Here is a 20,012-nt window from a genome sequence, read left to right as displayed (position 1 = left end):
TCTCTATCCCGCCCCCTCCGCCGCTCTGCCCCTTTCCTGAGGCCCTCAGGGTCTGCCCGCCAAAAGCCTTTTGTTGGCGATCTGGCCCCTTCTACTCGGCACAGAGTTGGGCTGATGGAGTCTTGTACTTTTAGCACTGGGATCTCTGGGGCAAGGCTGGCAGGGGCGGTCCTGATGCAGGTGCGTTCGCAGTAAGGATTGGAGCCACGGCAGAGGGTCGCCCAGTTATGCAGGGCTTGCTATTAGCATACTGTGAAGTCACTGGCCCACACGCTGTTGGAGGAGGCGGGGCTTGGCTGACTGGCAGGCCATTCGGTGGACTGTTTGCCCTTGGTTCTGAAGCACGGGATCCCCGATGCAGGCGGACTGATGGGCTGAGAGCTGATGGGCCGCGAGCTGATGGGCCGCGTCATGGCTCTCGTGACCCTACTGAGAAGTAGATTAGGGACTTGGCTTTGAGCTGACCTGACTCCCCTGGGCCTCAGTGCTGTCCTCAAGCTCAGTCGTGTAGCAGAGTGGGCCCGGAAGTCATCTGGAAGTAGACCCGGGACAAAGCCATCGGCTGTGCCAAATTGCCTTTGTTCTTTGTCTTCACACAGGAACCCTGCCATCCAGTTCTCTGGGTGCTGAACTGAAAGACAGCTCAGGAAAAGGCATGTGTTTATGGAAAGAGAGAGAGGAAGGACTGAGAACCCACGGGCCCTTCAGGAGCCTGGGAGAGGGTGTGGGAGGGGACAGCGTGCCTCTTATTCTCCTGTTGAACATGCGGTGGACTCGGGGGCTGCCAACCTCCCTTCTTTCTAGGAAGGCAAAACACGTTTCCCGTTCTGCATGGACTCCCACAGGGTTAATTGCTACCCAGTTAATTGCCCTATTGTTTATATGGCCTCTGAGGACAGGAAACAAGCACCCGTGAAAGTCACAGACCTGTACCAGCCGAGAGCCCTCCGTTCCGAACCAGAACACTCTCCAAAAGTGGGGAGTTGCCACCCCTTCAGGAGGCTTCCCAGAGCGGAAGTCAGCCCCCACTCCCTCCACTGATAACTGGGTCCTACTTCTACCCTGGCCCTCCTGTGCCGAGGTGAGAGCCGTGGGCCCTACCTGGAGAGCACAACAGTGTCCACTGTCCGTTCTGTGGAGCCCCACAGGGCCCTGCATAGTTAGTGTCCTGTTGCTGCTGCAACAAATTGTCGCAGGTTCAGTGGCTTCAAGTGACGCTCATTTACGTCTGTCTTCCAGCTCTGTGGACGACAGTCCGATGTTGGGTCTCACTGGGCCAGAATCAGGGTGTCAGCAGGACCATACGCCTTCCGGGAGGCTCTGGGGGTCAGTGCGTTCATGACCTTGCCTTTTCCAGCTTCTGGAGGCGGCCCGCCTTTTGTGGCTTGCGCGCCCCTTCTCCCATCCTGAAAGCCGCTACCCTGCATTTTTCTGACCGCTCTTCCGCAGTCCCCTCTCTCTTCCCTTCTTTGTCCCCTTTCTACTTTTGAGGGATTACGTGGGCTCACCTGGGTAATCCAGGATAATCTGTCATCTCAAGAGCCTGAACTTGCTCTGCAAAGCCCCTTTTGTCAAATGTAAGGTGACATGTTCACAGGCTCCGAGAATCACGTTACAGACATCCTTGCTGGCCATCAGGGAGAGAGGGCAGTGGAAACAGGAGTGGACTCGGTAGGCAGGACCGTGGCCCAGCCACTCCCAACTTTAGCCAATGCGTCCTTATTCTTATCAACCCTACCTACCAAAGATTAATATAAAACTTTGAGAGTTTAGAGCCCTGGCTGGTTAGCTCAGTTGGTTAGAGCATCGTCCTGATGCTCCAGAGTTGTGGGTTTGATCCCCGGTCAGGGCACAAACAAGAATCAACCGGTGGATGCAGAAATAAATGGAACAAGAAATTGATGTTTTTTTCTCTTCTCTCACCCTCGCTCCCTCCCTTCTCCTCTGTCTCTAAAATCAATAAAATAAAACGAGGAAGTTTTGAAATGATTTCCAGTGCTAAAACATAGTGGAATGCCTACTCAGGCCTGTTCCTTCCTCATCTTCACACTCATCCCGAGAGGGGCCCCGCAGGCCTTTGCTTTGCAACACATCTGCGTGTGCCCAGGTGAGCAGCTGCGCCTCGGAAGGCAGGAGGTCGCTCTCCAGCTGTCCCGTGTAGAACACGTGACCTTCCCTGCCAGATCATTACGCTCTAACGAGCTTTGAATTACCCAGTGACCCCGCCGCCCTTCTGTCCACATGCTGCCCACAGTGGCTCCCCACCAAATGTGTCATTTCACCTCTCCCGGAGCGCAGATGTGCAGAAAGCATGACAGATGACCCTCTCTCTTCTTCTCTGTGGGACGGGAAGCAGCAGAGTGTGCCCCAGAGACCCGCCGCTATGGGGGGGGGCAGGAAACTGAAACACAAATTTAATTCCATCACACTTCTCCCTTTGAGAGGTCATGAATGGCTCGGGCAGGCTTCCACGTCAGAGCTCACAAAAAACTCGGGAGATCACTATTTGGGGAAGGAGTGGGAGTACCATGCAGGGAAAGGGGGCATATTTGGAGTAGGGACGATGGTGGCAAGTTTTATGAATGGCCTAGGTAAGTTGAGGCAGGCTCAGGTACAGAGGGTGGCTCTTCTTCCGTCGCTCGTGCCCTCTGCCAACAGAGCATCCGCTCATCACCTGCACTCCGGTGTGTGTGTGTCTCAGGCTTGGTGACCTTGGACTAGACTCTAAAGTAAGTAATCAATCAACTCAAGGCCATTGGTAGAAAAGGACAGGCAAGATGGTGAAGAAAAGGAGTTGAATGGAGAAAATCATTTTAAGCTCATTAGCAAATTATGCCTCAGACCAGTAGTAAGTGAGGAAGCCATGAGCTTCTCATGAAAGATGATTAACCTTGTATATTTTAGGGGTCACTGAAATTTCAGCTCATTTATTAGACCTTCTTGATGGGGGGAAGGGTTATTGCCATGATACAGTGAGTTTCTCCTTGAGCCTGTGGTTTCTGAAGGCCCTGGGACTGCTTCATGGGACCTATGCGAAGAGAGGTTAATGTATGACCTTGAGGCTGGGACCAAGCAAACAGTTCTCTTTCAAGGGTCTGTCCATAGGGCGTGTGGGGCGGGGAAGGAGAATGTCCAGCAGCTGCAAAGACAAAAGACAGGCTCCTCTCCGCACCTGGGCTCCGGCTGCAGACACTTCTAGGAAGAGGGTTTGGTTTGGAAACTGCACATTCTCTGTGTTCAGATACAGGTTTTGAGGGGCCCAGAATGTGACTTACAAACAGCACAAGGAACATTAGACACAAAACAAGTTATACCACGGGACAATGGAATGATTGGACGGGGCATGGGGGTTCTAGTTCAAGTAGGGTTAAGAAGAAAATTCTATTTTCGGTTTCAGCTTTTTTTTTTTTCCTTGAAATCTTTCAAAATGTTTTACTCTGAACCACAGCCCGAGTCAGTCACAGGGAAGTCAAGATAATTGCATCTTTTTCAGCGATGGGGGATCCTGTCTTGCATTCAAGGTCATTGCTCTGGAGAGTTTTCAGTGTTTTGTCCTTAAATATATGCACCATAATTGGGGGGCAGGGCGGTCTGTCTGTGTGGAAGAGGAGAGAGAGAGAATATAAATACTGGACTGAAGCTACCAATCCATAATTGATTTCAGAATGGACTCCGGGAGTTTTGTAAAACAATCAAACAAACAACAAAGCTACAGGATTGCTTTACGTGGTTGACATGGTGACTTTATTTCTTTAGGGGGTTCCCAGGGGACCCAGGTTTTCTCAAACTCAAGGAGCAGTGTGGCCCAGTGGAAGGGCCTTGCGTGAACTTTGGGGTCAGACAGATTTAGGCCAAAACTCTGATCCCCACCTCTGTGACCCGACACGAGTTAGTACCTAACCTTTTCGAGTGTAAGTGCTGGCCTTCTGTCCAATGACCGGGACAAAAGTCCACCTGTGCTGTCAGCATTGAAGGTGATATGCGTAGTTTGTCCTGCATCAAGAATGGCTTAGTTCCTAAGAGCTGTTACTATTTTTTAACTTGGTTCATGAGAAAGGGAAAATCCAAGGCAGCGAACTTCTTTCCAAATCACCTAAGAAAATGCAAATATCAGGTGGCCCAACTGGGCACACCAATGTCAACTTAGACACCAGGGTCCGACAGGGCGTGGACATGCCAGATTTTGGGATTCTGCAACAAGGCCTGCTTGAGTTTCGCTGGTCTCTGTCCGCATCACACTTGATCGGGCATTCTGGAGCAAAGCAGGCAGCTGGGGAGACGGGGAGTTGGCCCGGCGGCGACCAGGCCAGCTAGCTGGCAGGAGGATTGAAACCACGTGAGGAGGGAAAACAGGAGGACTGGCTTTGTGTCTACTTTGATGATGTTGTCCAAGAAGAAGGAAAAAAAAACTCACGGCAACCCCACTGCCACCCATTAAATTCCAATCAAACGTCTGTTGCAGTCCCCACGTCCGTGCCTGGGCTGCCCCCTGGTGGTGATGCCAGCTCCCTTCTGGTGGTACATCTGGCTTAACACCAGGAAGCGGGTGAGCAGGGGGCTAACAACACGTGGGGTGCAATCCTCAGCTGCCTCATTTGCTTGTTTACCATCGTCTGGAACATCTGGGCTTGCCCGGCACGGGGCAGCCCTTGGAAACGTCTTGAGATGCTCTCACCTTCCGGCACACCGGCTGCCTTCAACGGGAGAGAGGGGCTGCACCGGAGCCTGGCAGGCCCACAGGAGGGCCGTTTGTTTGGGAAATTGCTGAATTAGTGTCAGGAAACAGTGTACACCCTGCTGAGATCTTCAGCTGGGATGCAGGGAGGACGAGAGGTGGGTTTTCGGGGCCCACCTGCGCTGCAGCAGCCGGGCTATTAGGTCAAGGTGCTTGGCAGCCGAGAGGAAGAGGCAGCCGGGCGACAGGACAGGAGGGCAAGTGTGTGGCTCTGTCCCCCCGAGTTTTGCAAGTCGCTTTTGGTTTGGTTTTGGTTTCGGAGAAGTGCGCTGTAGCTAGCTGACAGTACCCAGCACCGCCATTCAAAGCAGGCCCAGCTCTGCCCCACCCGCGCTGCCTGGCCCCAGGCAAGTTACCTGCCTCCTTCCAGCTCGTGGCAGGGAACCCGCTGTCCTGCTCATGCTCAGGACATGTGGCACAGACAGAAGCAGGATGGCCAAGAGTAGTCTCTGGCTCTTAGGTAGCATCCAGGGCAGGGAGGAGGCGCTGTGTTACTGGGCTATTGCTTTCCACGTCTGTTCCCTGAGGATAACAGGAGGTGCCATGAGAAGAAATAGCTACAGCTCCTAGCCGAGCGCTGGGGGCCTGGTAAGTGGTGAAGGGCAGCTGTGTGAGGGGCCCTGACCCTGGTGGGAGCCAGTGATGGGGCAGCCGCTGCGTGGGCTCTGTGTGGTCCCACCGTGACAGCAGTGTGGCTTTGGGGAAGTCATGCTGTCTGCGCTGTGTCTTCTCACACAAAAGGTGGGGGTGATCACACTGCTGGCCCCACGGGGGTGGTGCAGTGAGCAGGGTAAGGGAGGCAGACAGCACCCAGCGAGGGATGGGTGCCGTGTGAGGGCTCCTGCTGCCTACCCTGCCCCCCCGATTCTGTCCAACAGGTCTCCCGGGATCCTCTCCTTTGCTGTCATTCTTGGGAAGTTTCCTGAGGGTGTGGCAATGCAGAAAAGCTAACTGTCTCGCTTTAACAGTGTCCAGAGCACAGGGATGCAGTCCAAGCCCAAGCGACACACCTGTGGGTGCCCAGGTCCAGGTGCCATGGGGAGGGCGTCCTTGAGGCTGGGAGGTGGTGAGAGTGGCCAGTCCCACTAGGAAAGCAGTCAGACCACCCTACAAGGTCACAGAAGTCCAACCGTCTCCTTCTGGTTGGACGCCCTTGCTCCCTCTGTCTGCTCCTTCCGACACCGGTGTCTGGCACCGATGCTGACAAGGTGCTTTGGACACTTCAAACAAAGTCCTATCAATACTAAAGCCAAACAGCAGTGGCCCCTTGTCCTGTCCCAGGGGAGTCTCCTCAAATGGGTTTCCATTCTGGCCCATCAAATCCACGCTTCTGCCGGCCTGAGGCCCAATGAGGAGGCCAGCAGGCCTCGCTCTGTCTTGCCACCACACTCCCTACCAGCCTGTTGTTGGAATTGGCTTGAATGCAGATGTGTGTGACCTGTGCCCAGAGAGAAGAAGCAAGATGGCAAGAAAGGTCACTTGCTTTTCAAGGAAGTCCAGCGTGGTGCGGAATTTCGGCATTCTTTGCCAGTGTGAATGGTTTCAAGGCTGCGTGGTAAAATCGGGGTCAGGAGCTCCAAGCCAGTGTCCAGAGAACCCAGTCCCCCCGTTCACCCCTCCCATGTACATGTTTTCTGGTTGTGCCAGTGCCCGTCGGGACTCAGCCCCATGAAGGACAGCTCTGGCTGCTACGACCGCCACATCGGGGTGGACTGTTCCGACGGCTTCAATGGCGGCTGCGAGCAGCTGTGTCTCCAGCAGGTGGCGCCCTTCCCGGACGACCCCGCTGTGTACAACATCCTCATGTTCTGTGGGTGAGTCCAGTGGCCCGCGAGGCTGCCCAGGGTGCGGGGACGGGGGACGTTAGTGCCGACACTAGTGAAGACCACCGGAATAAACTGGTCACCCTAGGCCAGCCCTTGGGCTCTGAGAAAAGGGCCTGTGGGACTGGGAGAGGAGGGCTTTTCAAGACAGAGCAGGGAGGACCCTCAGGGCAGGTTGGGTCCCACCCCTGGAGATCAGGAACATGGCCAGAGTCTTGCCCGCAGACACTAGAATTTTCCAGCTGTGCACTGTGGGACTGTCAGTTAGGTGTTCTGTGACAGCCTTTCCGTGGTCGAAAAGCTTGGCAAGGTGAATGCCAACAGACAAGGGGGGGAAATCTTTGGAGGAGTGAAGGTAATTAAATTCTGCCCGCAAAGTCCCAGCATTCAGTGCACCCACCCTCCCCCCGACTAGTAAGTCCTCTGTGTGCTGAGCCCTGGTCTGTGGATCCACTCAGTTCCTTGGGGACAGTAGGGCAGGCAGTGCCGCTCCGTCTCACAGCTGAGAAGGCGGAGAAGGCACAGGGAAGCTGACCGCCGCCCCCAGGGCCGGGGAGCCGGCAAACGGGGAGACCGGGACTAGAATCCAGGCCCTCCTGGTGTTAACAAGGGTCTGTAGCTCCTTCAAATCGGCAGTTGACACCACTGACTGGAGTAATTTTTAATGACAGGTTCGTGTCAGATTTCTAAAGGACATTTGGGTCATTCTTCTACACCCCCAGTTTGCTTGTCTGACCTTTCGTCCCCTTCCCTGCTTCCCTCCCGCCCTCTCTCCCTGGCCCCCTCTCCCTGCCCCACCCCTTTCCTGCCTGTCAGGCAGAGTGCCTTTTTTATGCCACCACCCACGCTGGCCACTGGGCTGCAGTCACGGGTGACGTGTTGTTCTTGCCCTCAAGGACCTCACCATCTAATAGGCTGGCAATGAAAATCAATGTTTATGATAATAAAACCGTGTGAGATTGTTGCTAAAAGCTACTTCCTGCTGAACAATCATGAGAAGATTATTTGGTGGAATAGTAATGTTATTTTATTGTATTTCATTTTATTTTATTTCTTCGCAACCAAGCAATTTTCACATGCAGTTTCTTATAAAGTCCCATTCCATCAGTGGAAGCTTAATCTAAATTTTCATGTGTCTATAATATTATCATTGTGGTTGACCCAGTTCAATTAAAGGCAGTATATTCAGCCAAAGTTGCATGGCTTTATTTATTTGAGAAACGCATGTTGAGGCACCTAGGTTGTGCGGAGAACTGAGTTAGGTGATAGGTATATGACAGATAGCAGGATACGAGCCCTGGTCCCAAAGGAGTGTGTGTGTGGGGGGAACACATGGTCAAGAACACGGAGGGGAGTGGGGCTGCGGGGCTGTGTGGAAGGGGCAGCTATCCAGATGCTCATGGTGGACTGAGAGGGAGCCGGCTAGTTCCAAACTCCTGTCCAGAAACACTATGTTATGGCCCAAGGATGGAACCACCTCACTGTCCTGTCCTTGACCTACACTGGTGCCATAGAGTCTTTCGTGGGTCTCGAGTCACCTCTGTTGCCTGGACTAATGCAGTAGGTCCCTACCTGGACTTCCTTCACATTTCAGTCAGAATTCAGTGCATGTGTTTGTCACAGTTGACAAGCTACTCTATGTAGCTGGACAAAGAAGTCCTTGATTTGAGATTCCTCTATAAAGAACTAAGGACCAAGTCACAAGCACTTAGAATGAAAGAGCTCTTCTCACACTTGTTCCCACACACATGTAAATGGAAATGGGGAGAACAAGTAGTTCAAGTGCATTCACATGGGCCTCATCTGTGCCTCTGTGAGTCAGAACGGTAGGAACCTTTGGTGCTGTCTGCTAAGCCCGGCGCAAGTTCTGCGAGTTCATCGTCTCACGTAATGCATGTCTCACCTTCTCAACAACCCGGAGAAGCACTTTGACGGATGTGGAAACTGAAGCTGAAGAGTTTAATCACCTGGCCCAAGGTCACCCATAAAGGGCAGTGTCATGGCCATGCCAATATTGCTTCTCACCACTTAAAGTGATGCTTGTTCCTCCATATGGAGCAGAGTCTTCATCGTATTACAACAATTGTCACGCCACGAACATCCACAGAGTCAACGTCTCATGCGTTTCTACGGAGATGCTCAACGGAGATGCTCAAATTAAGTCAGTATGCTTTTTAAATGACAGCTTTATCAAAATAATTCTTACTTGAGCTAACAAATTACGGTCTTCTCAATGTAACCACAAATAAGGTCCAGTTAATGACTCACGGGTCTTGGACCCGTACGGACCAGCACCGGGATTGCTGTTCCATTAGCGAGACTGGACAGGCTTAATGGAGAGGGTGTCATGGAGGTCCGCACCCCAGGCCCTGGCGTCCGTTAGTTCCATGGGAGGGGGAGTTAACACGGGTAGACCCTGTGTTTGGATGCGTTCAAACAGGACACAGCCGGAAGATGATCAGTCCCCCCTAAGTCTTCAGTTGACTGGTCACCAGACCAGGTTAGAAGGTCATTCATTTCTTAAGCACGGCGTCTTTTTTTTTTTTTTTGCCTGTCTACTTACCCTCCAAACAAAGGTCTGGCCAGATAGATGGTTCTGAAGGAAGGCTCTAGAATATCCTGGATTTAAATGTCTTAGCTCATTCACAAGCTTTCTCTCCAGTGAGCCCTCCCCTAACCTTGGGAAATCAGGCCCTTAGAGGAGGACCCACCCCAAAGCTCTGAAAGCATTCACCTGCACAGGTAAGGTCAGGGGTTCAGCATGGTCGCATTGTGGGAGGGGACTTGGTTTACAGGCTTAAGAAACTGAGTGATAAAGGCAACAAAGATCAAATTGGGGTGTTCATAGCCTCTAGCCATTCAACACGCTCCGAAGGCATCTCCTCCCAGCCTGCTGGGTTGAGTTGACCGCTGAGCTTACGGATGGAGTAACTTCTCGACCTTTCCACCGCGTTAGGTGCATTGAGGATTACAAGCTGGGTGTGGATGGACGCTCCTGCCAGCTCATCGCGGACACCTGCCCCGAGGGAGGAGACTGCGGGGAGAGCCGGGAGCTGCCCATGAACCAGACCCTCTTTGGGGAGATGTTCTTTGGCTACAACAACCATTCCAAGGAAGTGGCCCCGGGGCAAGTGCTGAGAGGCATGTTCAGGTGAGTGAGTTTTGTGTCCACGGAACTGACTGTGCGGGGCTGTTGCTGGATCGTCTTCCCTACAGTCCTTCAGTCAGCGTCACGTTGTACGTCCTAGAGCAAGGCCGGCGTGGCCCTGAAAGGACAGGCCATGCCCTCGCCCACGGTCTTCTCCACGTCCATGTCCCTCCTTCCGGAGCCCGAGAGCCAGGCCTGCTCTGGGTGAGCGGTAAGGTGCGAACTACGTTTCTGTCTGGCCCAGGCAGGGACTGGACGCTTCCCTCTTCCCTCGGAGTAGAAGAATCAGTGCGTGAGTGAGTCTAGAACAGCGGCCCTCCACTGGGGTCCCAGGACTGCCGAGTGTGCCTGAGGTCCTTTCGGGGGACAGAGTCCTGCCTTTTGCAAATGCATAGTGGCCAGTCTTCTTCATACACTCCCCCCAGAACTATATATTGCAATAAGCTGAATGCAGAGGTGAGCATCACTCTGTCTTCTAAGTGAAACATTTAAAAAACTTGCAAAACATGTAACATAATGATACTCCTCTCATCATTTTGATAATCTGTGTTAATAGTTAATGGCTCCAGTGTTGACATTTTAAATAAACTAGTAAATAGTTTTATTATTCTTCAATTTCCTATAGGATAAGTGTTACTAGAGGGCAGTCCACATGAACAGAAGCTGTTTGGAGACCGCAGTCATTTTTGAGAGTATGGGGAGGTCCTACCGAATGTTTCAAACCATCACTTTAGACTGGTTCTGGGAGATGCTCCACTTGACCCCTGTTTCTGTTCGCTCTTCCTCTGCTGTCTGAATACGTCTTCCTCAGAGCTCATGCTTTCCAGGAGGCGATAATGATGGGGGTGAAAGTCTTGTAATACAGCCCCGCCTGGTGTGGCTCAGTGGATTGGGTGTCGTCCTGCAAACCACAAGGTTGCCGGTTTGAGTCCCAAGCACAGCTCCTGCCTGGGTTGCAGGTCCTTGGTTGGGGGTGTGTGAGGGGCAGTCGTCTCTTGCACATTGATGTTTCTCTCTCTCTCTTTCTCCCTCCCTTCCCATCTCTCTAAAAATAAACAAGTAAATCCTTTTTTTAAAAGGTGGTGTAACATGGACAAGCAGTTGATAGCAACCTGGGCCTATTAGACTCTCGTGAGCAAAATGATGGACAATTTCCAAGCCAGTTCGTGGAGCCGGTTGCTTTTTCTGTTACAGACAAGAGACTTGACTAGTGTTTCTAGTGTTTACCCTTTTAGCCTGGGGCGATGGCAGATAATGAGTGCCGTGCCCAGTCTTGTGGGGGCTAGAGTCATCTCTCTAGTCCAGAAATGACACCGCGAACAGCCAGCTCTTATGCAGAGGGGACCAGGGAGCAGGACAGGGAGGGGAGGAAAGAACAGTGTCTTTGGAGTAAACCTTTTTCATCTGCATATTCTCATCTCCCCCAGCCCTCACTGTTCCGCTCACACCCACATTTCACTCCGGCTGTGTACACAAGTGGGGTTTGGAGCAAGGGGAACTTTTGGTCCAGGGAGAAATTTTTTCACTGTGGAATTTCTGTCGAGATAGAGATTGCCCACCAAGGAGTGGGATTCTCGCCTGAGCCCTCCGGAATGAAGGCCTGTCTCTGTTTCCAGGCAAAACAACTTTGTTCGGGGTTTAGACCAGCAGCTGCCAGATGGTCTTGTGGTGGCCACGGTGCCCCTGGAGAACCAGTGCCTGGAGGAAATCTCGGAGCCCACCCCCGACCCTGACTTTCTGACTGGTAAGTGCACCTCCTGCTGCAGACACTGGGCCGCTCCCCGTGGGCCCAGAAAACCCGGACTCTCGACCTCACACATTTTGGTTTCGAAGCCAGCAGGTTCTTTAGAGCACAATAAAAGCACAGTCCTAAAACTGAACCCTGGCAGGATTATTTGTCAGTAAAACTGCCCATATTATCATAAACTCACCTGTAAAGTGCTCATCATAGTATCTCTTCCTGCTGGTCTCATTGGGAGGCTTTGAAAACAGATGGGACAGTCGATACGTAAAAGTTCAGAGTTCGCAGCAGGTTAGAGGAAGTGACCGGTGGTAGGAGAGGTGGAGGGAAGGTGGATGCTGCTGTAGCCTGAATACCCACCATCGACAAGTATTTATGGAGCAGGGTATTCGGGGCCCTATCATGAGGTGGGAACAAAAACACCTGCCCCCCCCAGTGCTGTTCTGAGCCCCGGGGCATCTTCCCCTGCGCGCATTGTGGACCCGAGGGATGGGAAGAGGCAAGCACCTCAGGGGCAGCGTCTTTCTGTGCCTCTAAAGACCTCCAGTTCACACCTCCTGGGCCAGAGATGGACGCTTCAAAGGGTTCCAGGGACCCGTAGGAGGCAACTCTCCAGGAACCCGGCATCATGTGCTAGAAGGCCGAATACAAGCTCAAGTCCATTACTGGCTCTGTTCATTTCTCCATTACGTGTCTTCCTCATTCTACGTCTTTCTTATTTTTTACCTCTATCTGTCTTTTCCTTCCTTTTCTGAGAATGCATTGTACTGAGGGTAAGCCTCTTCCAGACAGCAAGTTATGTTCAGACTTTTAGATTAGACCTGGATGGGATTAGAAACAGTTCTGTCTGAAGTAGCAAACACAGGGGTGAACAGCATAGGCTCTGGAGCCACACGCCCGGGCCCACTCTTCCCTGGCTGTGTGATCTTGAACAAGTTGCTTACCTTCTCTGCGCACCGCAGATTTTTTACCTGTAAAAAAAAAAAGGATACTATCCTGTCTTTCTTATGGGATTGATATGAGGAATAAGTTAATTAATATTTGTAAAGTTTATAGAACAGTTTCTGATACACAGTGAGATATATGTTTGTTACATGAATAAATATGCCAAGTGAGAAAGAAAATGTGCCCATTTGAACTACCAAATAGTGTTTTCCCTGTAGGGGAAGGAGAAGGGAGCAAGAGAGAACAAAATTAGATGTATTTGGCCCAGAAATAAATCTGATCGAAGTCAGTTCCCCTCGAAAAGACACACACACACACACACACACACTCACTCACTCTCTCTCTCTCTCTCTCTGTCTCCCCCCCCCACTGAAAAATCGCCACGCAGACTCCAGACACGCCCCTACAGCCTATGTTGCTGGTGCTGGGGAGTCTCATGTCTCGTTTCCATTTTCTTTGCTAAGAAACACTTGCCATGCGTTGCATGTGTGAAAGACCTTGTAAAGGAGGTGTGAGGTGCACACACAAACGGGAACTTGTTGTGGAGGTGAGAGACTTTCCTTGGGTCCCCAGGCAGGGAGGACACAGAGGGGCCCTGAATGCTGCCTGGGGCTTTTGGGGGCGGAGCGGGTGGGTCTGTGTGAAAACATCAGAACACGTGTTCGGATCTACATCCCTGAAAACAGGAAAATATACAAATTCAGGTGTCCACCGCAACAGAAACTTCTTTCTCCCCATGCCCTCGGACCTCACCTAATTGGGTGCACTGGGGCAAAAGAATTCATAGGGGTCATTTCCGTGTTCCTGGCCTTGAGAGAGTGAAGTCCAGTGTTTCTAAGAGTGTCAAGGGAATTCTTCTTGACCCGCTACTTTGTCAGCCAGCCTTTGTTTTTAACCTGTTTTGGTTAAGGGGTTTCCTTTAGGCCAAGAACTTCCCTTTGATGTACAAAGGAATCCGTCTCAGCTGTTTAAAGCCCAGAGTAACTAGAAGAGTCCATGCAAGAGGTGGTTGGCCACCTTTCTTCCACATTAACTTCCTAGTTCTGGCCACATTTTACTTGCGTCTTTCCTGAGAGCCATACAGGGACTATCACACTTAGTCTGATGATGGTGCCATTTATAGGTCATAATCCCCATAAACCTACAAGCTTAGAAGATTTTAGAGCTAAAGTGATCTTCAGAACCTTCTCTATCAGCATTCCCAAGCATTGTTACGTGAAGAAACAGTGCCTCAGTCTTAAATACGTTCTCTCTTCGGCTGTATTTGGACAGACTGTAGTAGGCACCTCTTGGGCTTATAACACCTTAGCACACAACAGGTTCCAAAAAATCCTGCAGTAAAGAAAGAAAAAAGCCCCTTTTACTTTATTTAACCCAGTGGTTCCGAAACCCATGGAGCCGGAGAGCCCTTTCCCACATCCTGGCTATTTTCATCTTTCAGAATTACTGGTTGGAAGACATGCTAGAAAATATTGATTTATGTGTTTTATCTTGCTGATTGCTTCCCTCTTTATCAAAATAAGAGTTAAGCACTCTGAGCTTCACCGGCCTTTCCAGTATTATAAGCTATGTGGAAACAAATGAGCTCTTCATCCACAGCCCGCTCTGCCCCAAGGGAGCAGGCCGAGTCGCAGAGACTGGCGGGCAGGTGGAGGAGTGGGAGGGCGTCAGAGTGGAGAAGGGCAGGGCTCAGGCGCGCCCCGGTGGGCGTTGTTGGCCACAGGTAGGCCAACGAACCAGCTAGTGCAGCGTGCTGTGTACGAGTTGGACCTACACTGGAAGCAAGAAGAAAACTTGGGGATCTCTCAGTTATTAATCAGGTGCTGATTACCTCGAGCCAACCTTTACAGCTGTTGTTACTCTTTGGCATCTGGACTGGCTGCTGGAGATAGTGGTCTGACTCCTGACAAATGTGATGTACAGACAGATAGTAGATAAGCTCCTTGGGATGACGACTGTAGGTAATGAGGGGTGTGGTTCTGGGCCCATTGTGCAGATTCTGCATATTCTGCATCAGAATTCTGTTTTTGTATGTGGTCTGGCCATCATCCACTGGTGTTTTCAGTCTCTTCATTGAGAAAAAAGGGAGAGAGTGGAGGGGCAGGCCAAGGAGGAAGGGGAGGCCATGGCCACAGCTGGGGGCCTGTGGACTAACACAGATGCTAAATCGATGTGAAGATTTTGAGCTCTGCGCTCTTTGGAACTTCTTCAAGGTCAACCCAAGGAAACAGACTTCAGAATTCTGGTGACAATACATCCCCCTGATATTTCAAATAAATAACAGGAGAAAGCTTCCTCCCTCTCTCCCTCCCTCCCTCCCTCCCTCCCTCCCTCCCTTCCTTCCTTCCTTCCTTCCTTCCTCTTCCCTCTTCCTTCCTCTCTCTCACATAAGTCTATTTGGTCATTTTTTTCCAAGTATAACTCAGGGGAAAAGTAATGTTTAGTCTCGAGAAAACACAGCCAGAAATATTTTGAAAAAAAAATAGTCATTCAGAAATGTATTCCAAATAATAATAAAATTGAATTAAAAAAAACTAGAGCTGACTTCAGGCCAAGGGCACACTGAGAAAGAACTCTGTGACTCAGCTGAAAAATATATCTACTTTACAATATCCCTTTCTTTGTAAATAATGGAAATATTATCTCTAAGTGGGCACAGAACAGCACCTGCCGAGTGTCAGCGGTTATGTAACCGTGACCCTGACTGTGCTCCGGCACAAACGCATTAAGCAGAAGTGCTGTTTAGCAGTTTCCTGGTGCAGGCGGCTCGCCTAGGTGAACCTGGGGCACTCATTTCATTCCTTCCTATGTTCATGCCGCCTTTATTTTTTTCTCCAACTATTGTTCTGCACTGAAGCCTAGGAATCTATAACAGAAGCATCAACTAAGAAATGCCAAGTTCACATAATTGGGGGTGACGAGAGAGAGGGGAGGAGGAGGAGGAGGTAGCATCATTTTGGAAGCTGTGTGTCTACGTGGTGCTTTAACTTTTCTCAACATCCTTCTGTTCCCGTACAACCTGCTGTAAAGCAGGGGAGATGCCTACCATCAGCCTATTTTCTGGATGTGGAAACCGACACGGATGAGTTTCCTCGCCCAAAGTCACACAGCTGATTGGGGTCACCGAACCGAAAGGCAGGAGTAGGTCACCCCACCTAAGCCTCTCACATTTATAGAGGAAACAACTGGGGTCCGAAAGCTTCACTAGCCCCGGGGCCAGAGAGTGAGCTCAGGCCCTTGACTAGTAGCCAGAAACTGCCCCCAACCTCTGACCCCCGACCCCTGAGACAACATGGCCAGTGGCCAGCATTAGAACCCTAGCATCTTGCTTTCTTGCTCTGTCTCTTCCCACTGAGAAACAATTCTATTAAAGGAAACATTTTCTGATACATTGAGAAATCTTTATTTATCAGGCTGGCTATTATTTTTCTGACCACACTTTTGGAAATCTCAGCAAGCCGATCAGCTGCTGTAAGTAGAGTGCGTGTGTAGTGTAGAACAGTTTCCCAAAGCTTGACCAGTTCGTGCTCCAATGAAACAGGCCTTTGGGGCATGAGACTGGAGCCTTACACTTGTAGAAGCAGAATTGCATTTACGGGCCCTGAAAATTAACATCAAGGTTAAAAGCCAGCATAGGTATGGTATGACGGTTGTCACGAAAGTTTGTCCTAAAAGAACATTTGAAAGAAAAAGTACTGGAAACCTTTGCCAAGTCTTCGGTAACTTATCTTCTGATTGACGGAGGTGAAATTTAAGTAGCTGATTCACTCAGCCCCTCTCCTGACCTTTTTCCCCTTTTGCCTTACCGATAATTGTTCCCATATGATTCACACAGAAATGGAAATGCGGTGATCGCTCAGCTAATTTGATCAGCGTTGACAAGCAGCTAATTAATCCCACCCACTCTTCATCTAGTTTCAGTATTAAATTAGTGGATTTAGGCTGAAGGAAGCATGGGTCAAAATGGCAGGGTAACTCCCTGTGTATGCATTATTGCCAATGTCTTTATAGGCACACTCTCTGCATATCTATCCATACTGTCTGGCCATTATATTTGCATATGTACATACATACACATAGTCGTATGCATATATCTATACACTTATTCCTGCAATATATACATAGCAAACATTAGGCATAAAAAGGAAGCTAAAATTGGTTTTCTAAACTTAGCAAGGTGATTTTATTTTTAACTTCCTGTGGCCTAATTATTTTGTTTCAGTTGCATTTTATAGAGATGGCCAGGACTCAGATAAGGGGCCCCTCTCTCTCCACACTGCTCCACTAAGAACAGCCCGTTGTAACATCGCGAGACCTTGAACGAGTGGCTGGGGTTTGGGAGCCTCAGTTTTCCCATCGACAGGAGGGAGGGCCCCAAGCAAAGTGTCTGTTGCCCAGCCTGGCATGTAGACGCCCCTCACTGCAGGGCCATCCCTGCCCCTTAGCTGAACTGACACTGTCCCTCCAGGTAAAGAGGAAATGAGCTTATCAGTTTCAGAGTAATTAAAACGTAACTACTGATCACAGGTCAGTTAAGTGGAACAGAAAAATCAATGTTATCAGGTACGTGAGCCGAGGCAATTACTGCAACTATGAGGGGGAGCAAAGATCTGGGGTGTGAAGGAAGCCTAGTGTGTTATACAAATTTGGTAGCGGGATATCACAGTGGAAGGGGCAGGGACCCCAGCCCTGCCTCGGGTACACCTGGTGGCCCAGGGCCCTTCCACAAACGCCGTCTCTGAGCCTCAGTCTCCCCATCTGTAAAATGCACACGAGGATCCCTATCACACAACAATCAGCTGAATTTACACAAGCAAAGTGCTAAGCAAAAGGCCTGGTGTAGAGAAAGGGCTCTGTAAGTAAGAGCCGTCGTTACTGTGATTCCAGAAGTTCCCTCCCTCAGACCGCCTCCCTGAGACCCCCTCCAACCCTGCAGGTTGGGGCTCGGGAATCGGTCGCACATGCCCAGCCCGTGTCTCCTCTGCCCCCAGGCATGGTGAACTTCAGCGAGGTTTCCGGGTACCCCGTGCTGCAGCACTGGAAGGTGCGGTCTGTGATGTACCACGTCAAACTCAACCACGTGACCATCTCTCAGGGTGAGTGCAGCTGCAAGCCGTCCCTGCTGCCTGCTCCCGGGCGTGGAGTCCCTCTCCAAGGGCACAGGCCTTCGACTCCACTGTTGAAGCTGCAGCCTGAAATGTACCTACCCTCATCACTTCACTCAGATGCACTCTGATGGGCAGATGGCCGGATTCAGACCCTTGCTGAGGGTAGATTAAATTGCAAGTTTTATTTTAGATCGTAATTGGAAAGGGCAAGGCAGGGGCCACCGAAGAGAAACAGGTGCTTTATCCCTTTTTCTGGGCTCACCTGGTATGGAGACAGCACGTTCAAAAGCAGACTTCCTGTAAACCGGTAGAATAAAACTTCCCAAATTCAGTGAGCGCAATGTGGGGGTTCCACACAATGAAGGGAATAAGACAAAGAAGCAGGGAGGAGGGAGGGAAAAATGGAAAACAGCTTACAATTCCTAGACAGCACGTAAGCAAAACAGATTACAGATGGACGGACAGACAGATCTAGTCAGTTACGGTGGAGTGAATTTGAAACTGGGGACAGATTATTCTAGAGCAGGACAGTGAGGTGCCTTGTACAAATATTCTTCAAAATTTAGTGGTAGATGCCTTGAATCAAGGTATTTTTCCCCCCTAGCATTTGAGCAATTCCACTTTGCCAAAGAGAAAATTTCTGCAAATATGGCCTTAATGTAGGTTTGTGTCTCCGTCCCACCAGACTAGGGGAACATGACTCAACCACCACCTTCCTCTGAGGCCACCGAAGGAAGGTACCAGATCTGACGTTTATGCTCCAGAGTCTGGCTGCTCTGTGGTGGACAAAAGACTAACTAGATTCAGACGGTGTTGTTGCCACAGGAGGACGAGACAACAGAGTGGCCTTAGGGTCAGCAACAAGAAGGCAGAGCATGGGGCCAACAGGAGAGGGGGTGGGGCAGAGAGACAGAGACAGACAGACAGACAGGGGAGAGGAGAGGCCAGATGAAGAGCATCGAAGACCAGTGAGACATAAACCAACAAAAGTTGAGGCTCATGCATACAGAAGGGAAATGCACGAAGGACAGAGAACACCTCTGGAGGACAGGAGAGGACTCAGGACTTTTTTTTTTTTAATCACAAAAGAATTCTTGGCAAGAAGAGATTGGGATGGGGATCTTATTGAAGTCAGCTCTGCTGGTGCAGAGAACCCGTGAAACTAAGCCACCCTCCTCCATTCAAGAGACTCCAGCAGTCCGGACCCTCCCAGCACAGGTGCTGTGTGAGTCCGGGGCTTGGCACTCAGATGCCTCCGTTGCCACGGAGTGCCTTCCCTAGCCATGCATGGCCTCATGGGTAACGTGGACTTGTGCACTTGGGGTCTCGTGCCTGGACCAGGCTCTGGCTCTTTCTATTAGGACACAGGTGTGGAGGGCCATGGGAAAGCAGGGCTGTGGAAACCTGGCCAGGTTCAGCAGACTGTCTTTCGGACAAATATAATTCTTAACCAGGGAGCGCAAATCTGGGGTAGGCTCACTCCCACATACACGCACCAGAAGTTCCAAGAAGTGATGCTTCATCTTGTGATGTGAAATGTTCTCTGCTGGTATTTGTTTCTATTTTAGACTATGCTATTCTTTTTCCCTTTTTCTCCCCCAAATGCTATTATTTGAGCTCACTAAATTGATTTAATGTCATGACTTGTAATTTGAAGAAAAATGGACTTAAGCAGGAGGGGCAGATTTGGGAACGTTTTGCTTCACTTGCACAAAGTTAACAACATGGCCAACTGGCTCAGAGAGATCATTTATTGAGCAACTAAAAGTCTGATTTAGCTCAATGGAAACACTCACCCGGTAGTCAGTCCCAGCCAGCTCTGCAGTTCACGGTGGGCCACGCGGGATGTCCCCTTCGGGGCTGAGTGGCCTGGGAATCTGGGAGCCCCCCTGGGAGTCCTCACCTTATTCTTGGCGGGTGTCTCTCCATAGCCCTCAGCAACGCCCTTCACTCCCTCGACGGGGCGACATCTCGTGGGGATTTTGTGGCCTTGTTGGACCAGTTTGGCAACCATTACATCCAGGAAGCTGTCTACGGCTTTGAGGAGTCCTGCTCCATCTGGTACCCAAACAAGCAGGTCCAGCGGCGGCTCTGGCTGGAATATGAAGACATCAGCAAAGGTGAGTGGCATAGGCGTCGACAGGTTTGACACCCAATCCAAGTCCAGGCGGCCTAGGTGCAACAGGACCGAACTGAAGCGGCCTCTGCAGGTGAGGGGCAGTGCCAGTGTGGCCCGGAGGCTCTCCGCCCATCCTCAACGCTGCCAAGGTTTGGTTGCTAAAACCCAGTCTCCACATGCAGGTGTGTGGGGGAAGGGAACTTCAGATGCAGGATGATGCCCACGCTCTACGGTCATCGTGTTAGTTATAGAGAGAGTCCTCCTGAGGTTGTTACCAGCCTCCATGCTACCATAGCAACGGCGGAGTAGAGAAGGAGGAGCTACCGCAGCGTCCCCACTACTTCCTTAGTCCCACAGCCCCGCCCCTTACTGCCCGGCGAGCCCTGACAGCAC

At 50.9% G+C, this 20,012-nt stretch overlaps 1 protein-coding gene across 1 annotated transcript in view; it reads left to right on the top strand.

Moving 5' to 3' along the window:
• The window catches only part of ASTN1 (astrotactin 1), a 280,642-nt gene that overhangs the window by 194,282 nt on the left and 66,348 nt on the right, over window positions 1-20,012 (top strand). Inside the window, exons 12-16 of the mRNA XM_053663736.1 lie at window positions 6,383-6,549; window positions 9,515-9,709; window positions 11,323-11,450; window positions 17,384-17,488; window positions 19,432-19,620. Of these exons, the coding sequence (XP_053519711.1) occupies window positions 6,383-6,549; window positions 9,515-9,709; window positions 11,323-11,450; window positions 17,384-17,488; window positions 19,432-19,620 (784 nt within the window). The remainder of the gene's footprint in view (window positions 1-6,382; window positions 6,550-9,514; window positions 9,710-11,322; window positions 11,451-17,383; window positions 17,489-19,431; window positions 19,621-20,012) is intronic.

The sequence above is a fragment of the Artibeus jamaicensis genome, unplaced genomic scaffold, assembly GCF_021234435.1.
Source record: "Artibeus jamaicensis isolate MK-2021 breed Jamaican fruit bat unplaced genomic scaffold, CSHL_Jam_final contig_327, whole genome shotgun sequence".
In the NCBI taxonomy this organism is placed as follows: Eukaryota; Metazoa; Chordata; class Mammalia; order Chiroptera; family Phyllostomidae; genus Artibeus; species Artibeus jamaicensis.
This window is presented reverse-complemented; position numbering and strand designations above follow the sequence as displayed.